A 21,322-nucleotide genomic window follows, 5' to 3' on the forward strand; every position below is an offset into this window, starting at 1 on the left:
CATTGGGGCGACTTTCAAAATATTTAACAAACTGTTAAAGCGAGGGCATGGAGCATTCAGAACGGACACTGGCCATAAATAACCAGCAAGTCTATGCTCTGCATTCTGACCTAAAACAGCCCTATCTGTAGAGCTGAAATGACTCTTTGTTCCTGGCGCTGTGCTTTAAACAAAACAGGCTCTCAGTAAATATTCTCTGACCGAGATGCATACCAAATGTTACAAAGAGAAGGAGGGATTATCATTTTATGCAGGATCCTGGAGCTGTTACATAAGTTCACGAGAAGAGATAATATTTGGGGACATTAATATATGACTAGAAATTGTCGAAAAGGAAAAGAAAAACAGAAACACCGTCACAGGGCAAAGAAAACAGAAGTATACAGGCACCTGCAGGCTTGAGAAATTTGGAGTTGCTTTGTGTCACTGTGGACTATTGCATGCCATTTTCAGTTTTACAACATTTAAGGAAAATTATTTTAACCCAGATGATAATCTTGTTCACACAGAGGCATAAACAATAAAAATTGTGAAGCAACTCTTATTAAAGCTTGAAATCACTAGTATACGAACTTAACTATCCTTTCAAAATCCCTGATTTAAAAAGTAAATGATTCCTTATGAGAAAAAAATGTACACACAATTCTGTGAATAGAAGATTCAAGGTGACAAGCTTAGAGTTTAGGGTCATTTTAAGAGATTAAAGTAGAAAAAAAGCAAAAAGGTTCTGCTCATGTGTTTCCCCCATCAGTAAGTCTCTGGGGTGCCTGCACGGCTAAGTCTGTTAAGCGTCAACTCTTGATTTCTGCTCAGGTCATGATCTCCCAGTTCTTGGGATTCAGCCCTGTGTCGGGCTCTCTACTGACAAGTGTGGAGCCTGCTTGGGATTCTCTCTCTCTCCTCTCTCTGCCCCTCCCCAGCTCGCTCTCTCTCTCTCTCTCTCACACACACACACACACTCTCTCTCTCTCTCTCTCTCTCACACACACACACACACTCTCTCTCTCTCTCCTCTCTCTCTCTCCTTCCTCTCTCTCAAAATAAATTTAAAATGGATTAAAAACTAATGTCCAGACCCACTGCTTTTTTACTATGCCATAATATCCTTTATATACATTTATGATCACATTTTTATTCCTGTTAACAATGTTTCTATTCTTCTTTCCACTGAATCCTGGGTTTTTGCACAGGGCAAAGACTCTGTGTAATTAATCTTTTTTTTTTTTTTTTCTTGGAAGCTAAGTGATACTTGGAACACAGTGTCCCGTCAACAAATATTTGCAAAATAAATAAAGCCAAAGAGAAACAGTAAAGACTATATAGAGAATAGTGTTCTGTGTGTCTTATATTTGGATTTTAAAGGCATATTTCTAATAGAATCCAGGAAATGCATCTATTCCTCCTATAGATATATAGATACATATACTATATATAGATATATAGTATATTGAGAAGTCTTAGGGCCTGCTAAGTATGAGACTGAGTTGCAAATGAAAGAGACAGGATCTTTTTACTCACTAGGTTCTCATTCTAGTGCAACATTCAGACACACAGACCAAGGGCCTCCTGAGCTGTGATCTGAGCTTCACAGGAACTATGTATAAAATTCAGCTGTGTGGTTCACTTTACTGGATTCCAGGACAAAAGTCTGCAACAATAGGCTTTCAGTGGTAAAAGTCATATAGCTTGGACACTAAAGGTTTGAACTCAGAGAGTATTGATGTTTCATTTCTTGAATTCTTTGATTCTTGGGTTTAGGGAAATGCTAGTCAAAACATTTCATTCTGAAGGCTAACATTTATTAATATGTTTATTTTCAATGTCATGGTTAAATGGTTCAGATTGAATATATATATATATATATATATATTCAATGTCTAGGATCTTATGGGCTTCTATAAGACTAACTGTTTTCTACAGTTGAAAGTGTACTTTGGTTTATACAGTTGTCTGTATTTTCTCCCAATCACAGTCTGTGTAGTTTTCTTACAAAAGCATAAACTATAATTTTAAACACAGAGAGAGCAATGTCAAAAAGACATCACACGCAGACTGCCCATTGAAGAGAATAATATAAACTATAAGAGTTGTTTGATTGTAAATGTGCAGGAAATTGTATTTGCCTCATTTTAGAAAATATCTATTGCCAACTATTAGACTCTTTTATGATTAGTTTCAAAAGTACAGTCTGAAATTACAATTCAAACAAAACAAAAAAAAAGGATACAAAATAATTGTGTTTATGACTTAGATTTTTTTTTCTTTTTGTAACGTCAGTCATTGCTTTCTCTTCTTGCAATTCAACATCCTTCTTAGCCACAATTCTTATATGGATTTATGACAGCTTTAAAGTTATTATAATTTTTATAATAATTGTTTCTACTTTAAATATCCACACTTTATTTAATTGGCTGATTACACGTATCCAGCACATAGAAAAATATCAAATTTAAAACTAGATGGGTTTTACAAATCTTTAGCCCAATTCCATAACTTCATAGTAGGAAACTGAGGGATAGAGAGGCTGATAGATTGCCAGGTTTACTTCCTAAGAAGGGTTAAATGCAGGTTCTTAGTTCCCATTTTGGTGCTCTTCTTACTAAATCACGTTCTCTCACAAGAATAATAGGACTTTGTCCTTGAAAGCAATTTTGATAACCTGGACTATTATTTCAGCTTTCACAGTAATCTGACACGTGATCTCAGAGGACCTTTTGCTCCCTATTTGCAACATGGTCAAGTCTCAACAGAGGGAACCACCCCTTCTTTTTCAACTACTAGCAGTATGGAGCCTTTGGGAGAAAGTTGATGGGGATTCTATATGTGATTGCTTAGTTCCAGCTTGTCTTGAAGTGTTTCAGACAGAAAAACAAAAACTAAAAACTAAAAAAAAACAAAAATACTTTCTTCCTCAATCCATATCTAACTTTCCTAAAAAAAAAACAAATAAAAATAAAATAAAAGCAAACAAAAGAGCAAACCAAACAAAAATACGAAGTATGTTTCACTTCCTTTACTCTCCTATCCAAAGAGGCATCCAAATTCCCGTCTTTTAAGCTATTGCCCTACATTTGAGGGCTAGCATTAAAACAGTAATAAAACACTTGATGGATATGAAATCCTGTCACAAAAACAATGACTCCTATCCCCACTGAGTAACTAGACAACCTAAAGAGTGCATTTTTTTGTCCTAAACACAGTATAAAAGGGGAAGGATGTAACATGCTTTTAATCCTATAGAGATATTTAAGTATGTATGTGTCAAAGTTCAAATGACTGAGGTATAACTTCAATAGAAATTCTGATGGTGTCAATGTTGCTAGACAGTAACATATGCTGATTGAGAACAATGCTTTACAATTACTCAGAGTGTCTTCCAAGCTCTGACGTCTAGCCAGCAGCAGTCAGGGATCTGCAATGAAAACCCTTTGATTAAAATAGCTCTTGCTTTGGAAGAAAGTCTGATGAGTTATAATGTTGATGGTCAGAAATGGCATACACGGTTAACACAGCCAGGTTATCCACCTAAATCATCTGTGTGCACTGAAAATTAATTGTCTTGAGAGATTCCAAGAGAAAAGTGCATTTTCACCCCGCAGAAATACTTTTGGATGAACATGGCCATCCTGTCTGGATATGGCTTGACTATTATCCATAATAATTTGGCTGCAGCTGCTGGTGAACTTAGAGTAAGATTACTTTTTTTTTTCTCTTTTTAAAAATGTTCTTCTGGAAGTTTCACAAAACTTCAAGGATTATTTTGCTTCTGATGGAAGGAGACAGATGAAAGAACACAAAAGGGCAAAATATTTAACATGACTGTCTCCAGCTGGTAAGTTCTGCATTTGCTTGTCTTTAATTCCTTTCAGTGCTGGTGGAAGATGAGGGAGACCCCTAGTCTGCACGGGAAGATTCAACAGCATGAGGCAGCATCTCTTGTGAGGGATAAATGCTTAGAATTTTGAAGATCTTATGTTTTGCATAACTGGTGCAAGGTGATTTGATATCTTACCATGTGATCTATAGAGATAATAGCTTCAGGAAAAAGAAAAGGATTGATGAATGCTCTAGTCAAACATATTCAAAACAAAATTGTGTTGATAACAGTAAGTCATAGCCCTTTGAAAAGGCTACAAAAATTAACTTTCATGTTTTTCCCCAAAATTAGCCATTAATTTTAAAGATATTATCTTATATCGTTAGAATTGAGGAAATGCCGACGACTGAATCTATTCAGATATCTGCATGCTTTGGTTGATCCAAATTACTTTCTTCATTTCCCAGTGTGAGTCAGGATCATCAAACATAAATTTACATTGCAGAAAATAGCTATCATATTTTATTATTCTACCTAAAATCATATATAAATAAAATATACATGCATATACCTTAAAGAGCCCCCCTACTAAATATATGACAGAAATACTGCAAATTGTAAGAGAACACAAACCAAGAGAAACTAAGAGTTGTTGAATTTAAAATAACTGAATATAAGTTAATTAAGATATATTCATTTCTTATGGATTCTTGAAAATGCCTCAAGTCCTTTGTGCGAAAAAATGGCATAAATATGAATTAAAAACTAAGCACTCAAGCAAAACTTAAAGCAATAACTCTATCTTTCACTTTCCCTGAAATGGAATTTTAGGCAATGTGATAGAAAGTGCCCTTTTATGCTCCAGAGCTGGGAATAGCATTTAGAAACCAAACAAACCAAACCCTCAGCAGTTTATGAAAAATGTGTAAAAGGAGAGGTTTTCCTAGTTTTCTGCCTGAATTTCCTGAATAAGTAGAAATGCAGGTAGAAGAATGTCACGTCGATCTATTCCAGTCTGGGGTTTCCTAGCAAAGCCACTTCTGTTGTCCAAAGCTCTGAAATGGCGCTTCCTCTGCTGCTTTTCCTGCCTCCCCCAGGGAGGTAAGGAAAAAAAAAGTACATTTGAGCTTCTCATATGCAAAAATATGAAAAATGAAATGAATAAGTTCCCAAATAAATATAACAGTTGCAACTGAAGGAGCTTAATACACTCTGTCATTTCCCCTATGGCAAACTAAAGCGGTGAATGAGACATTCCCCCAAGAAAATGAACTCTGAAGTACAGGGTATACTCTGCCTTATACCATTACTGGGATAAGATAATGTGCAGACAATTTAATGTTAGTTGAAAATGGAATATTTCTTAAAAAGCCAAAACACATGCATTTACTGAAGATACATCAAGGGAGCAAGATAAGACATATGTGTTTGAGACGGAAAGGTAATATGTTTGTGCCTAATATATTTCACAAATTGTCCTGGAGTGCTTCTTCCATGTAAAAATATGGCCCCTCTGATACTGTCACAATCCATAAGGCTCAGAGTGATCTTCTGAATTAAGTCTGCTTTGCAGAGTTGGGAAAGGTTTTCACTCATGTCAAAATTTCCCTAGGCCTAAAAAATTACTCTGCAAAAGAGAAAAAGGGGTAACTTGCTTGGTTGTGCTGTTTCTTCTTTTTTCTCTTTCCTGACATTCCACTCAGATGTGGCAGGTATCATAAATTCTAAATACACTGTATATACCATTTTGCCATCTATGGCCTGTGAAAAATGCAGGAATGTCCGACCATTCCATTTGCAAGAAATCGAAAAAAAAAAAAAAAAGAAGGAAACAATATAAGAAATAGAGTGAATTCTAGGAATTCAGTCTAGCACCTTGCACAGACTGGACACAAAGGAAATACTTTCACTAACTGTTTGATGAAATTACTTACCACTATTTTTGTAAAGGTATATTATATTGTAACAGTACAAATGTGCTATTTGGTGTTTAGTGATCAAGAACTGGAAAAACATCTTCACCACTTGGGCATCTCAAATATTGATAGGTAGCTTATGTACAAAACCTGACAAAATAAAGTAATATAAGCCAGGAAAAGAAACTCAGCAAAGTTAGAAAGGAATAGGATCTCTCCAATGACTTTGAAGCCTCAAAACGTATGCTTAGTCAACATGTGGCACAATATTTTATACTTGGAAGCCTTATTTTGTTTGGATTGACTAGATTTAGACCAATAGTCAGAGGAATCTGTGAGTCAGCCCCTATCAGATCTTCTTGAGTATAGGTACCGTTAGCTGCACTTTGAGTTTCATACGATGGTTTCAATAGTGGACCAATGGCTTACCTCTTCCGTGTTTCTCACCCTGACAACAGCTGTAATATGTCCTACTTCCTCACTTCCCATGATTGGTAAATAACTGAAATGTGGGCGGTCAGAGTACCTTTGTTGATTAGAACATTGACGATAATACAGCGTGGTCTGCAGGCTTATTACTTTCACAGAGGAAGCCCAGCTAAACTGTTGTCACTTCAGCAGAAACAATGAATAAGCGGGACAGCTACTGACAAAAATAATAATATTAAGTCAAGAGTCTCAATGCAATGTCAAGACTTTTACTCTCTTACAGAGAATGACTTAACTGACCACTTTTCTACCTCAGTTGGAAACAGTTCATGCGTGAGCGCAGAAACGTGCACGTATGTGCACGCGCACACACACGCACACAAACACACACACATCTTGTAGGTTTTCAATAACCCAAAGGCTAATGATTTAAGAAAATAATGACTTAAGTTGTATAACCTGAACAAGTCTAGCTGATGTGCCTTGGCACACATCTTTGGCGCTGGAATTAATCCAGTGCCAGAAACTTCCCCATCATTTCCTCATACTTCTTCAATTTCTATCAGTTGGAGAGACATGTGTTGACTAAACATTTATTTACACTGCATATATCCCTGTTTTAGGATCCTAGTAGTGTTTCATATGTAAAAGGGAATTCAACTCAAATATTTTGTTTCCCCCAAGACCAACTCGATTTGTTCAACTGAATTCTGTTGTTCCTGGCACTGAATAAATGAGAGTGTTGACTGAAGAAAAGAAGAAGCAGATTACCAACCCTGAAAAACAGATTGCTTTGTGGGTAGAAGGGTGAGTGAGGGAGATTAGTTAGGTCAGGGGAAATGCTTTAAAGCCATTGAGACAAATTTTGCAACTGCACCCTCTGGGCATGTTCTATTTGGCCAAAGTAGCAGCAGACATCTTACATATATCAGCTACCACAGGTGAGTTGGTTTGGTTCTTTTTGCAGTAGAAAGATGGCAGTAAAACCAATGAGATAGTATCTAGTAAGGAGACCAATAAATAAGTTTCATAGACATATAGCACATATCAGTTGACTCATTCTTATGCGGGGGGAACAATCACCACAATAACATTTTCAAATAAGAAAAAATATGTTGGGGGAAAGAGGCCTGTGTTTTTGGTAGACTTAGATATATTTCAATGATAATGACACTATGACTAGTTGTCAATATTGTATAATTCTATAAAGCACTTTAAATCATTTTAGAGTAAGATAGAATATGAAGGAAAACACATTAATTTAAAAGTGTTATTAAGAGTAAATATTTTATGGGGCGCCTGGGTGGCTTAGTCGGTTAAGCGTCCGACTTTCGCTTAGGTCATGATCTTGCGGTTCGTGGGTTCGAGCCGCGCGTCGGGCTCTCTGCTGACTGCCAGCTCAGAGCCTGGAGCCTGTTTCAGAGTCTGTGACTCCCTCTCTCTCTGACCCTCCCCTGCTCACGCTGTCTCTCTCTCTCCTAGAAATAAATAAAACATTAAAAAAATTTAAAAAAAGAGTAAATATTGTATAAATGGCCCTATAAAAGAAAAAATAAGTGACTATTTCTTTGGCAAGAGAAGATCTGTTGAAAGATAAAATAGTCCACCTAGAAGCCCTATAAACCCATATATTTTCATTTCTACGTCATATCACAACATCACAACTCACCTTCTTTTTCCTTAATTCCTATATTTGAATCCCCTCTTTAACGGATTCAACTCTAGTTTTAAAAATTTTATATTTAAAAAGAGAGCTAACTCAGTTAACTCAAATTAATACATTTTAAGCATATTTTCCCCTTTTCTCCACTCAGAAGAGATATTTTCAGTTTTATTTATAGTCTGACTGTGATTTTCTCATTCTATATTCTGTAAAATCATGTGAATATAACTGAGGCCCCCTTTGCAGGTAATGTTGATTTGCGTTAATACCTTCCAGCAAATCCAAGGATGGAATTGAGAGAAAGAAAGATAAATGACATTTTAATTAACGGCTATTTGAGAATTAACGGTTCTCACCTAATTTTCAGTCTCATGCTTACATTTTTTCTATTTATCTATATTTGCAAATTATTTGCAGCCCAGCATTTTCTACACTTGATGTCATTTTCTTGTATCCAGACATAAGCAATCGTATGTGAAAGGGTTCTAACTGTTCGTGTAAGAGTTAGAATGAAATTTATCCTGTAATTTCTTCACCTAGAGAACTCTAGATGTTCTCTAGAAGATCATCCGAAAGAGGCTACCATGGCAAAGAAGTTCCACTTATGGTTACTAGTAGGAAGTAGTGCTACTGGGCAGCATTTTGCTTATTCATGAACTGCCTGGCTTAGAAATGTGACCAGTGCCTTGTTACATGACCTTACCACAGCCATTTCTCATTTTCAGTTCATTCCTAAAGGTATTTATTTAAGCCCATCTACATAGAGATTAATTATTTAACTGAAAATATTCTATTATATGCATTTTCTATGCTTCTCTACTTGAATGCAGTATCTAAAAATTGCATTGGGGGACTGACCCTTTTATATATCAGTAGGAAATTTTTCCTCCTTCCCCCTTTCTCCTGTTTTCCTTTCCCTTCCCGCCTTCCTTCCTTCTTTCCTTCCTTCCTTCCTTCCTTCCTTCCTTCCTTCCTTCCTTCCTTCCTTCCTTCTTTCCCCCCCTTCCCTTCCTTCCTCTCTTTCCTCTTCTATCCATCCCCTGCCTCCCTCTCTCCTTTTCTATTTCAAGCCATCTGTATGATGCCCACATGAACTATTGGGAGCTTACTGGATGTTACTAGGTTATCATTTTACAATCAAGGAAATAGAACATGGAGTGGTTAGACTGTCCATCAAAATTTAGTAGATGACAATTCAGTCCAAGTGTTTTGCTCTACCTGCCAATCACTCATTGATTACATCTATATCTCCTTTCACTTAAAACTTGTGCTAAATAAAATGGAAGCTCTCAATTATGTATTCAAAGTAAACGATATAAATAAATAAGCACTTACTAAAATAGATGAAGGCACACACTTTTAGCACTGTAACCTATTTCAGATAAAAAACAACTTTCATTTGGAGCTCAAGTATCTAAGGGTTTCACTGTCAACAAAGTAAATCCTTAGGTGCCAGGGTCATAGACACTAAAGTAACCCACAGACACCTGAAAATTGATTTAATGTCATCAGACTTCCAGAAGAATAAATATATACATTTTCCTTATTCAGACAATTACAGGACATGTGCTTTCATATAAACTATATCAATGACAAAGTAAATTCCATAATGCTTAACAATAATAATTTATGTATTTTTTCTTCTCCCCAAATTCTCAGGCAATGATCAGTTATAATACTTAATTCCACTTTCTTTTAAAGATGTAACTTGGGCAATAAAACAAAATAATTTATATCTGTAACATTTGGACTACATGAGAGCCCTGAAAATAGATCATCATTTTAATTACTAATGGTGCTGTATATATCACATATTTCCTTAGAGAAAACCACTTTAAAATCTCAAAGTTATTTATACTAAATCCTTGACATAAAAAAAATAACTTCATATTACTAAAATGCTCCTCTTAGTGCCCTTTAATTTACAAGTAAAATTTAAAAATGTAGCCATTCTTGTTATCCAATCTCATAAATAAACTACAATTGAAGGTAAAAGCAAAATGTATACTGAAGCATCTCTGCAATGCCTGAATAATGATATCTTTGGAAAATGTTAGTGTTATTTATACCACATTGTGGGTGATTCCTTACTTTCTTAAACTTACTGAACCATCTAACTTTACTAATCTAATGCTCATGCTAGAGCGGGACACTCTTGAAATAATAAGCAGGCTTTTTTATCCCTTAAAAACCCCAACCCAACATTTAAATAATTGAAATATTTTTGAAGCAGTGTTCACTCTTAAGGGTTACATTAAAATAAAATGGCTATGTTTGAAAAAGTACATTATTACCGAGTAAAATATTTCCATGGTTTATCTGTTCATTATACTTTTTCTTTCTTAAAAATTCACTCTTAAATTGGTAGGAAGATAATTGATTATTGTCTTTTGACAGTTACTATGTTAATAACGGGAATGACTTGTTACATAAAATTATTGATACACTTTTTCATGATTAAATTAGATAAATATTAAAATTCTGTCTTCAAAATCAGACAAAAATGCTGTATTCTTTAAAATCATTTCATTTATTCAGATGTAAACTATTTCACTTCCAGATTGACCTAATTTATTTTGTTAAAATATTAAAACTTTCAAGTGCTTGACCAAAAATACATGAAACGATTTTGCCTCACAGTTCATAACAAATTCTTCTGAAAACTCAAAGAAACTTGTCAAATGGAATATTACTCAGCATAAAAAAGAATGGAATCTTGCCATTTGCAATGACATGAACAGAACTAGAGAGTACTATGCTACGTGAAATCAGTCAGAGAAGGACAAACACCATGTGATTTCACTCATATGTAGTATTTAAAAAACAAAACAAATGAGCAAAGAAAATAAAAAAGAGAGAGAGAGGCAAAACAAGAAATGAACTCTTAATTATAGAGGACAAACCAATGGTTTTAAGAGAAGAGAGGGGAGACAGATGGGTAAAATAGGCAATAGACTTGCACTTGTTATGAGCACCGGATGTTTTAAGGAAGTGTCCAATGTTGTACCTCGAAACATTGTCCAATGTTTCTATGTTATACACTGGAAACTAATATTAAACTGTATGTTAACTAATTGGAATTTAAATACAAACGTAAAAAATAAAATAGACTTGTTAAAATGAGACTTGTTACATAAAATACATTTCATTTTCTAAATATTCATTATTCTTTAAATCTAAAATAATGAACTGTAGTTTTAAATATCCATGGATGTATTTCTTTTGTGATGTATACTATCTTGATACCCCTATTAAGGCAACCTGGATGGTCATAAATAGGTTCTATATATTTTGTATATATTTGATATGCTGTTATGTTTACGTAACACTCACCTATCCATGACATATATTCTGGAAATGTAAAAGTGAGCCTATCTGCCCAGTTCACCAGGGAGCCATTGAAGAAGGCTGGCAGGTTACTAGGAGTTTCCTTCTTCCTTCACTTATGATTCTTTCCATGCAAATGTAGTTTGTTCTGCTGAATTTTAATCTATCTACTCCTCTCTCTACTTTCTATTAAAACACCTTCTACCTATCACAGCGCAGCATATGCTTTCAGTTTCATAACCACAATTATTTTAAGTTCAAGTGTCACAGAACACGACCAAATTATTTTATTCCTGCTTCTTCTCTCACTCCTGCTGAAGCCAAAAATATTTGGATATTCTCCCCTAACCTAATACAACCCAGCAGAATTGCAGTAAAGCAAATCAGTGTTAGCTGAAAGTTACTTTTCTGATGATTTCCATGATAAAATTAGACAGTCTCTTGGACGAAAATGTCTTGTGGATATACTAAAAGATACTTACTAAGCAAGACCTGTATAATCCACAAATTTAAAAGCTTATAACATATGCCTTTTTGATAGCCAGTTCAGAAATAAGAAAAAAAGTCACTGATAATATGATCACTTGTTGTAAATAAACATTAAGTTAAATCATCCAAAACACCTTTGTAAAGCATCAGCCCTCCCAATCTCATATTTCGCTTCCATTATAAACAAAGAAATCCATAAAGCTTCAGCATAATGATTAAGTCTCAAAACTGGCCCAATTTCAACATTAGATCTACATTTCTTTCGTTGTTTTGAAAATATTTGTCTGCATTGTCTTCGTTACCCAAACGCTTTGGCTTATCATGTTGCTATGCTCAACAAAGTTCATAGAGAATTAAAATCCCAAGGAATATATGCACTATGGTGTCTAAGGACATTTCCCCCCTGCCAATTAGCTAATATCCTATTACAACCATTTAATGTGCCTGTGTTAACAATCCTCTTTATAATCAGATGTTCTATTTATTTAATTTATGCCTGTTGTCCTGATTAGAGTGGACAGGCAGGCTTAAATAATGATGGTTGAATCATTACTGCTTATGATTGGAAATCTTTGGTAACTCGCTCTGCTTTATTGACTATAAAGTCTGGGGATGTTGCATACTGTGGTGTCTCCGGCCACAAAATAGTGGTGATAAGATCATATTATGCAGCTCCTGACTTTAAGTTGGAATATAGTTTTAACTGGTTTCACTTCTGGCAAAAGTTGTGAGCCGATTACAAAGACTGTTTGTAATGTCAAGCTTTACAAAAGGATGCCAACTTCCATGTCCCTCCAGGAACACAGCAGGCTACACTACCTAGTGTTTTGCTGTATCTTATAAATAAAATTGTGTATTTGCTTTCCTATTTCATCCTGCTGATTCAAGATAAGTAGTGCATCTAAGGACACAAAAGAAAGTGTCAATGCACCAAGGGCTATACTTTTAAGCAAGCTACTGCAATAAATTTTGTGGCCTCCATACTGGGATTCAGGAAATCGGGATCACAGCTCTCTTACTAACTGAATGACCTCGAGAAGTCACTCATTTTTTTTTCTTAACTGAATTTCAAAATGAGGAATTTTCATAATCACTTGCAGACAAAATAATTTGTGTTTCTATGTGAATGCTTTATGTTCCACACCTTAATGAAACTGAAAACAATCAATTTTTAAGTTACTTTTGCAAGTCGTTGTTATCACAATGTCTGTCAAAGTCAGTCACATTGCAATAGGGAAATAGTAGTCACAGTGATGATAGAAGGTAGTCTCCAGATACAAAAGAAGTGATGCCTCCACAAATAAAAAAGTGACTTTCTCTCCAGAGCAGTAGCATTGGTTGGATAAAAGCAATTTAGAGTGCTACAGCAGTGTCTAACAATTACGATGATTTGTATTAAAAATTCCCAATCAGCAATTCCAATGAAATCTTTGAGACTTCTGTTACCAAATTCCAGTCAGAATTATCACTACTATTATGTCTGACAATTACCATGTAATCGCAGACCATTAGCATTGGAATTCATTTTGTCTAACTTACTAGCTTATGAATGAGTTCCTTTCATAATGATTTGAGAAGTTAGCCATGCGACCTAAGTTTCAACATCTTTAGTGAGACAGATCTTAGAACACAGACTATTTTATGAAGCAGATTTTATTAACATTTCATAAGGTAATAAATTTCATCTCTATATGGAAGCAATTTTTTCCTATTTAAGTCTATTGGCATTCTTTCTGTTCTCAAGAATCACAAAGATTGAGTTCAACCCTTTGTCTCTCTTTTGCATTAAAGTCCTTCAAATATCTCAAATAGTTGTCCTTTCCTCAACCTATCTTCCTTAGGGCACCAAATATTTTCTTGGATTCACCTTTTTTAAAAAAAATTTTATAGAAAAAGAGAACATGAGCAGGGGAGAGGGCAGAGGGAGACAGAGAGAGACAGACAGACAGAATCTTAAGTTGGCTCCACTCTCAAATGAGGAGCCTGACATGGAGCTCCATCCTGTGACCATGAGATCATGACCTGATCCAAAATCAAGAGTCAAACACTCAACTGACTGAGCCACTCAGACACCCTGGACTCATCAGTTTTTAAAAGCAGTTCTCAGAATCATTTTCAAGAGAAAATTCCAGAAATAAAGATAAGTCAACATATGTTATCTCTAAATATTATATCCTTAATATCACTGGCCTTTGTCTTTTACAGATAAGGAAACTATGTCTTGGGGGAAACAAAATATAGTTTATTGCAAATCTAGAACAAAACTCCAATTTCTAAAATTCCCAGTCTTCCATATTCAGTAAAATGTTGGAAGTTACTTTTAAAACGAGCTACTCAAATTCTTCATTTTAGTGAAATACATGAGGTCAAGAGGTTAAGTAATTAATCCAAATACCCTGCATTTCACTCTCTGCTTTCTAAGATACTAAAAGACAGAGTGAAAGATATTAAATTTGGTATGTTGCACATAGAACACATCTTTAATAGCAGTGAGAGACAAAGCAGACAGAGGTCTTCTGTTCTTGAGAATACTGCTTAAGAACCTTACATATAATCAAATAACTAAAGGATATTGCTTTGGGAATTGAATCTAAGAAAAGCAGAATGAGGGACATATATTCATACAACTGTCAAAGCAACATTTAGTATTAAACAGAAAGAATTTATGTAGGCATTAGAGCTTTCGAGAATATAAAGTCAAACATTACAATTACTGTATTGAAAATGTTCATTAAGATTATATAGGTTCATAATATATGAAGCACATTTTAAAATGGAAAGGTAGGGTCAGGGAAAAGCCATGTGACATAAAAATGTATTCCCTGCCAACAAATTAATTAAATTTCCAGGTTCTAGAAAAGACCATATATTCTGTGTAGGCACTCATGGAAAGTCAGATATGCAGGGCCTCTGAGAGAGCACCATAATCTATTCATATAGAACTCACCAAGGGACATTGACAGCAGTTTGGCATTAAGAAATACTTCACATAAATGAAAAATTTTCTTTGCAGTAACTTTTATTAGGGAAAGTTCATATCTGACAGGGGATCTTTTAAATAGCCTTCAATCTTATTTTTTTTCCTACTTGGATCTCTGTGTAACATATTATTACATGTTAGCACATATTATTAGTCATTAAAGTCAATAATTTCATTGAGAAAAATAGTTTTTATTTTGGTTTGATTTTTTTTTGTCTTTTACTTTTACTGATACACCAATATCCTTATTTGCTTAAGGATTTTTTTTTTTTAGCGCCAGATCTGTTAGAATGGTAAGTGGGCTTTTAGGGAAAGATCCATCTCAGGCATCCACCAAACCAAAATATGTATTCAATTAAGAATAAGAAAACTAAGACTGAAAATTCTTTTACCTTCATCAAATGTTATTTTTTAAATATTAATTCATTTTTTATTTTTTTGCAGCCTTTTTATACACAATATTTATTTTTTACTCTACAATATACTATCCAAACCACACCTTTATTAATGTAAAAATTCAGATCAAAGCCATATGCAATTTTAAACTTCTCTTTTTTTTCCCTGAAGGTATTTAAATGGATTTTCTAGGTTCTTCAAATTGACCAAATATGAGAATATAAACTGTGGGAACCCATCCTGAATTCCTTGTTTTATAAAAGAGCATCTGTGCAGTAAATGAATGCTAAAAGGATTTACAACCAAACAGCACAGAGCAATTAGGAAAACTTGGGCTGTAACCCAGAAAATAATATATAGAGACACACTATACATGTAGACATTATGATGGAGGGTCTGTCTGAATTTATGTCTTGGATGTACTTTCATTTGGAAAAGGAACCAAACTTATTATGTGTTTTCCCAAGGAAAAAACCCAGGATAAATGGATTCAAGTTACAGAAAGACAGATTTTGGCTCAATATAAGAAAAAGTCAAGAAGTTAAAGATGTACCAAAATAGAGTGAGGTACCTCTGGATTTTGCGTCACTAAAATTATTCAAGCAGAGATGTGTGATTCTTATAATGGTGTTACAGGATGCTTGCACAATCTAAGATTAGACTGGTTGACCATAATCTCTTTCAAAATTCCATGACTAATTCAGCAAACACTTACTCTATGTTCTAGCCACTCTAGGAAAGAAAGAAAGAAAGAAAGAAGGACAGACAGAAAGAAAGATAGGAAGAAAGAAATAAAGAAAGAGAGAGAGAGACAGGCAAGAGTGAGGGAGAACAAAGAAACAAAGAAAGAAGGAAATTATGCCTGTATTCAAAGAGCGAATATATTGATTAATTCCATGGTTATCTTGACAGAGAGTATGGTGAGGAGGGATATTTTGACTTGAATCCTAATTTTCCATCGAGCCTTGGCTCAAGAGTACTCACTAGGCACAATCTTTTTAGTTCTAAATACTCCAAGTTAATGCCTAAACCCTTATCTTGCTCTCAAAAGCACTATTCCCACAAAAAAGTCCTAGAAATGTACAGTGCTCACAAATCAATGTATCTTAACTTGCCCTTTTTATTTCTAGCACTTTCACCATAAAGAATTGTCTAAGAATAAAGGGAACACAAATTCATAAATAAAGGTCTTTTTTCCTTTCTGCATTGATTTTGTTTTCCCTCCAAGTTTTATTTCCTATTTTTTAAAAGTCCTCTCAATGTCTGTGGTTTTCAATGATATGTTGCCTTCAGTTTTTTATTGCTTTTCCAGTTTTTCACTTTTCCAGAATCTTTTGATTTCTTTTTACACAAAAAAAGTTTTTTTTTTCCTTCTTGGTTAATCCTCTTAATCTCATCTATATTTTAATCTCTACTTTTTTTTTTCTTTTCTTTTCTGGTAAACTGATAAGACTCTTTCCTATGTGGTGTACATTTCCTTTATTTCCCTCTAATGTAAAAAAGAATTTCTCTAGTTTCTTTTCTTCAAAACCTTAGACTGTGTTACTTGAATGTTCTTCTTTCCATATGAGCTACAAGTATATCTGCACTTTATTTCCTAACATTAGATTTGGTAAATTTTATAGAATTTTAATTAGCTTTTTTCTGCATTTGCAATTGCTTTATAATTACAGGTCCCAGATTTAGAAGAAAACAATGAATTACTTTGTATACTATATTACTTATGTATTGAGTAATCTGTGAAGCTAGTAATGGTTAAGAGGGATGCACTAAGGGGAATAAAAAAAGAGTGGAGAGAAGTACAGATGTGGGGAAGGGTCCATATGCAGGTAAAAAAAATATATGACTGTGCTGTAAACATTCACTCATTTGCCCAACACATGGTGGGTGTCAAACACTAGGGACATAGAATAGTTCATAAAAGATAAGATGAAATCATTGTCCTGTGGTAGCTCAGAGTTGAGCATAACTCAGAGTCCCAACTTTGCTTGGGAAGAATCTAGAGAAATTACAGAAGGCAAATCCCACTTTAGCCAATTCTGAGTGACTAGTGACCTTGTCACATTAGATTTCTCCAAATCTCATTTTTTCCTACTAATATGGATGATGATAATAATGTCTAAATCCATGCTCCTTTTTATTAAGATTTAGCTCATTAGCTCATTTACATGGTTCCTGACACACATTAAACTCTCAGTACATGTCTGCTATTTTTGTTGGAGCTTTCCAAACAGAGCTGGACTTGAAGGCCAGTGGACACGAGAGATAATATCCATATGTAGAAATAAGATTGCAAAGGACAACCAATGGTTTTAGAGTTTTGTCAGATAAGAGCCCATATGTTCCCGCATGAAGGTGAATGGTTCAGCCTTCAATGACTAGTGGTCACGTCGGCAAAAACACCCATAAATCAAAATGGGTTGTTTTGTTTACTGATGCAAACAGGTCTAAATTATGCTACCACTTTAAAGAATATCACAAACAATGCTGCCACACACATGCACACCTATAGACACACTTACTGTTTTCAAGCATCTGCCAATAATTTTCCTAGCCCAGGGGTAGTGTTCTAGTCACATCCTGATAGTCACAGTGGTGTAATGCAGAAACTGATGCATCCTAGAAACAAGCCCCTGCAGGAGCTAGCAGGGCCAGTTCTTCCAGTGAAAAAGGAAATCAAGAAGGTGGGTGTTTCCCTGTGATGACTAATTGTTCATGTTTTATAGGTTATGACTCTGCTGGAGTTTGAGCCCTGAGGGATCTAGCTCCTTTCAAAATGTTGCAGCCTGAACAGAGGCAACAGAGGCAATCTTGGGACTGCTGAAGGAAACTGTCCCCTTTGCCTCCCTCAAATGCCACCAACTGAGTTGACGGAAAAAAAAAGGTTTTGCAGAAAATTATTAGACTACATTTAGCTCTCACATCTGAATACCATGGCTTTGTCGGTCATTTAGGTCTATTTGAACTAGTTTATACCTCATTTTCTAGAACTGAATGAGGAAGCATAATTAATGTGCATACAATTTTGTGCCATGCTTTTGAAAATCCAAATGTGAAAATAATTGAATTGTGAGTTAAAATCCACCAAAACATTCTGAACTGTGTAGTTTCCAGAGGTATGATATATAACAGTTGTTCGCAGAAGGTTGACAGCGGCATAAACATACAAGTTCCATTTCTTTCCTATACAAGTTGAGGAAACTGCATAACACCTTTCTCCACCAATTGTATCATTAATTCGTCTGTAGTCTTTTCATTACTAAACCAAACCAAACAAAACCTCTAACTGTGCAGGGAATTCTGAAACGCATAGCATGCCGAAACATGTAACTATAGAGTCAAGTTGAACCATTATCCCACATCAGTACGCTCTGTGTGGTGTGTAAATGCGTCTTCTAAATGTAAAAGAGATAGAGTATTAATGAAGAACGCAGAAGAGGGGCAGCTTCACTGCTTCATGAGAACCGCCATACCTGTTGCTTAATGGAGAGGCCTTAACAGCACTCTTCTTCCATGCGTCTTGCCATGAGGAAAGGGAAGGAAGGGAAAGGTAGTGATGGCAGCAACACCTGGGGAAGGGAGATGGGGAAATATGTGAAGGGAAAATCAGCAGCCCCTACACAATGGTGTCCATCCATAGACCTTGCCAATAAAACAATTTTCAAAAACTCTGAGCTTGTTTCTTTTCTTTCCTTTCTTAAAATCTAGATGAATTTCAAGAATCACTTACGCAAATCAGGTATTTGGAAAGTTGTCGATGTGCACATTCTTACAGCCAAAATCTTCCAAATCTAGGGACACAGGGGCTGCTACACATAATACTACTGTCTTATGCTCACTTTGATATATGGGTATAGGTTTGCTTTACAACAGATTTAAGAAAAAACTATATAAGAGAAATTATATCAAATATATATGTATTTTTCCAACACACAGTAGGGTTATTATCATCTCATTCTGCCTCTACCTAATTGCTACATTACTGGCTCCCAAACCACCTTCCTTTTTGCAATCTCCTAAGGGGATGTAGTTCTGCTATCAGAACAACTTCAACTTGTTAAGTTAACAAAAAGAATTAAACTTGGTAGAATTCCTATACACTGCAAGAGGTCTAACTAATAAAACTTATAAAAAGGTTTATGTTCTAATTCTATGTTGATAGACATGATTTAATCTCAATTATATGTACATTTTAAAGAGTAAATATATAGAATTATATAAAAAATTACAATGAAAATGTTTAATACGTAGTTGATAACAGTTAACAATTTGTATTTTAATAGTGATTGATTACTTTAAGGTATCAATAGAGGCGATCATACCCCACCTGAAAAGCAAACAAGAGTACCCAATTTTGCTCTTAATATTTGTTGTTAATCTTTAGCTTTGTAGGTTTGTATTTAGATGCAAACTGCTTATGAAAAATGCTTGTTTTTCACTAGTTAGAGAAGTTTTTATACAGAAAGGAAATAAACTTGTAGAAATATATGCCTATTTTTATGAAGAAAATAAGAGTATTCCACTGTGGTGGGAATGTTGATCATGGAGGAAGTCGTGCATGTGTGGAACATCTCTATAACTTTCTCTCAATTTTGTTGTGAATCAAGACTCCTCTAACATTTTAAACCAACATTTTAAAAAATAGTGAAAAGGAAAAGTGTTGTAAAAAAACGAAAAACAGGAAGGGATTAATTTTTCTATGTGATAAAAGCATTGACCCCTCACACCAATATGTTTCTCAGTATGTTCTGGACAGGCTGGGACATTCTTGAACTTTTGTTTAAAGACAAGGATTTTTATGAATACATGTCTGCATTCTGAATGTGATCCTATCCTTTAATCCTGACACTTAGGAATGCAGCTATCACAAAGATCTTTGGGGTTAGAAGCATGATAATCCTTTTGGTTTTATCTTAATCTTGTTTAGACAGGGTGTCTCCAAATTTTCCAATTTCTCAATTCCTTTGGTCTTTGACACACTGCTTACTATTAGCCACCATCCTTTTTATTGAATAACATGACCCACCTAATGATTAGGCAACAGTATTAGTCAGCCCTTGAATTGAGAAATTTAGAAACTAATTGGTTATCATAAGAGATTAGCATCAAAATATTCTGAAGGCATATGCAGTCTAAGCCTGTTGAATTAAAAAAAATTAAAAAACCTCAAAGAAGATAATTTAATTTGTATCTGATAGGTTTAAACGTACTTTTATAGCTTTGTTTTTTCTCATCATCTTTACATTTTGTATTTAATTTTAAAATTATTGTTAGTTCACATAATATTTTAAAATTTAAATTCCCCTTTAAAATTAAAACCTACATAGTCCAGTAATATCAAAGTAAAAAAAATTAAACCTAATTATTCCTTTATTTATACATTCCTGAATGAGTATTTGGGAATCATCTTTTTGCCTTTGGAAGAATCAAATGTGGGAATTTCACAAGCCAGAAGAAAAAGGATACACATGCTCTTCATTTATGACAACATTCTTGCATGAGCGTAAAGTACAGTATTTTTTTTATGTGACTCCCTAATCTCCTAAGGATTTTGTATATAGTAAATTCTTCCTTTGACCTTGGGAAGAGTAGATTATTATGATGTAATAGATTTGGAAATTAGCACTATACTGTGGAAGATACAAAAATAACCAAAGGAATACTTATGAGAAACTTTGGAAAATCAACTCACACACATACAACACACACACACACACACAAAACACTAATGGTACAATTTATCAAGATATAACAAATATTATAAAATGATTTTATAAGTAGCTGATTTATAAATAACTCTAACAACATAGAAGAGTAACAGAAAAGATTAAACTGGAATTTTAAAGAGTCATGAATTCATGGACTGGAGAAGAGAATATTATGGATTAAATACTGCAAAAATAAGAGCTATTTTTTCTTCATATGGAAAAGGTAGAAGCCAGGGGGGTATAATGATCCCTGGCACTAAAGGGGGTATTTGGTAGGAATCTGCTTATAGACAACTTTAGGATCGAGATTTCCACTTGGATAAATGGGGAAATAGGTCATATAATACATGAAAATAAAAAGTGGACATCTCACCACTATTGTTTAACATAGTGCTGGAAGTCCTAGCATCAGCCATCAGACAACAAAAGGAAATCAAAGGCATCAGAGTTGGCAAAGAGGAAGTCAAACTTTCACTCTTCGCAGAAGACATGATACTCTACATAGAACACCCTACAGACTCCACCAGAAGCCTACTAGAACTGATCCAAGAATTCAGCCAAGTTGCAGGGTACAAAATCAACGTACAGAAATCGGTT

General features: G+C 34.7%; 1 protein-coding gene across 6 annotated transcripts in view; it reads right to left on the bottom strand.

The window, feature by feature from the left end:
- The window catches only part of PCDH7 (protocadherin 7), a 420,500-nt gene that overhangs the window by 178,825 nt on the left and 220,353 nt on the right, over window positions 1–21,322 (bottom strand). Inside the window, exons 3-4 of one of the 6 annotated variants that reach the window (XM_039252580.1) lie at window positions 18,491–18,586; window positions 3,327–3,412 (exon numbers count right to left, since the gene is read on the bottom strand). The exons of 4 other annotated variants lie outside the window; for them this stretch is intronic. In XM_039252580.1, the coding sequence (XP_039108511.1) occupies window positions 18,498–18,586 (89 nt within the window). In that variant the 3' untranslated portion in view covers window positions 3,327–3,412; window positions 18,491–18,497. Of the gene's footprint in view, window positions 1–3,326; window positions 3,413–18,490; window positions 18,587–21,322 lie in introns of those variants that run through there. One more of the 6 variants, XM_039252579.1, reaches the window with a different exon arrangement.

Source organism: Hyaena hyaena, unplaced genomic scaffold (assembly GCF_003009895.1).
Source record: "Hyaena hyaena isolate Hyena2069 unplaced genomic scaffold, ASM300989v1 scaffold_424, whole genome shotgun sequence".
NCBI lineage: Eukaryota > Metazoa > Chordata > Mammalia > Carnivora > Hyaenidae > Hyaena > Hyaena hyaena.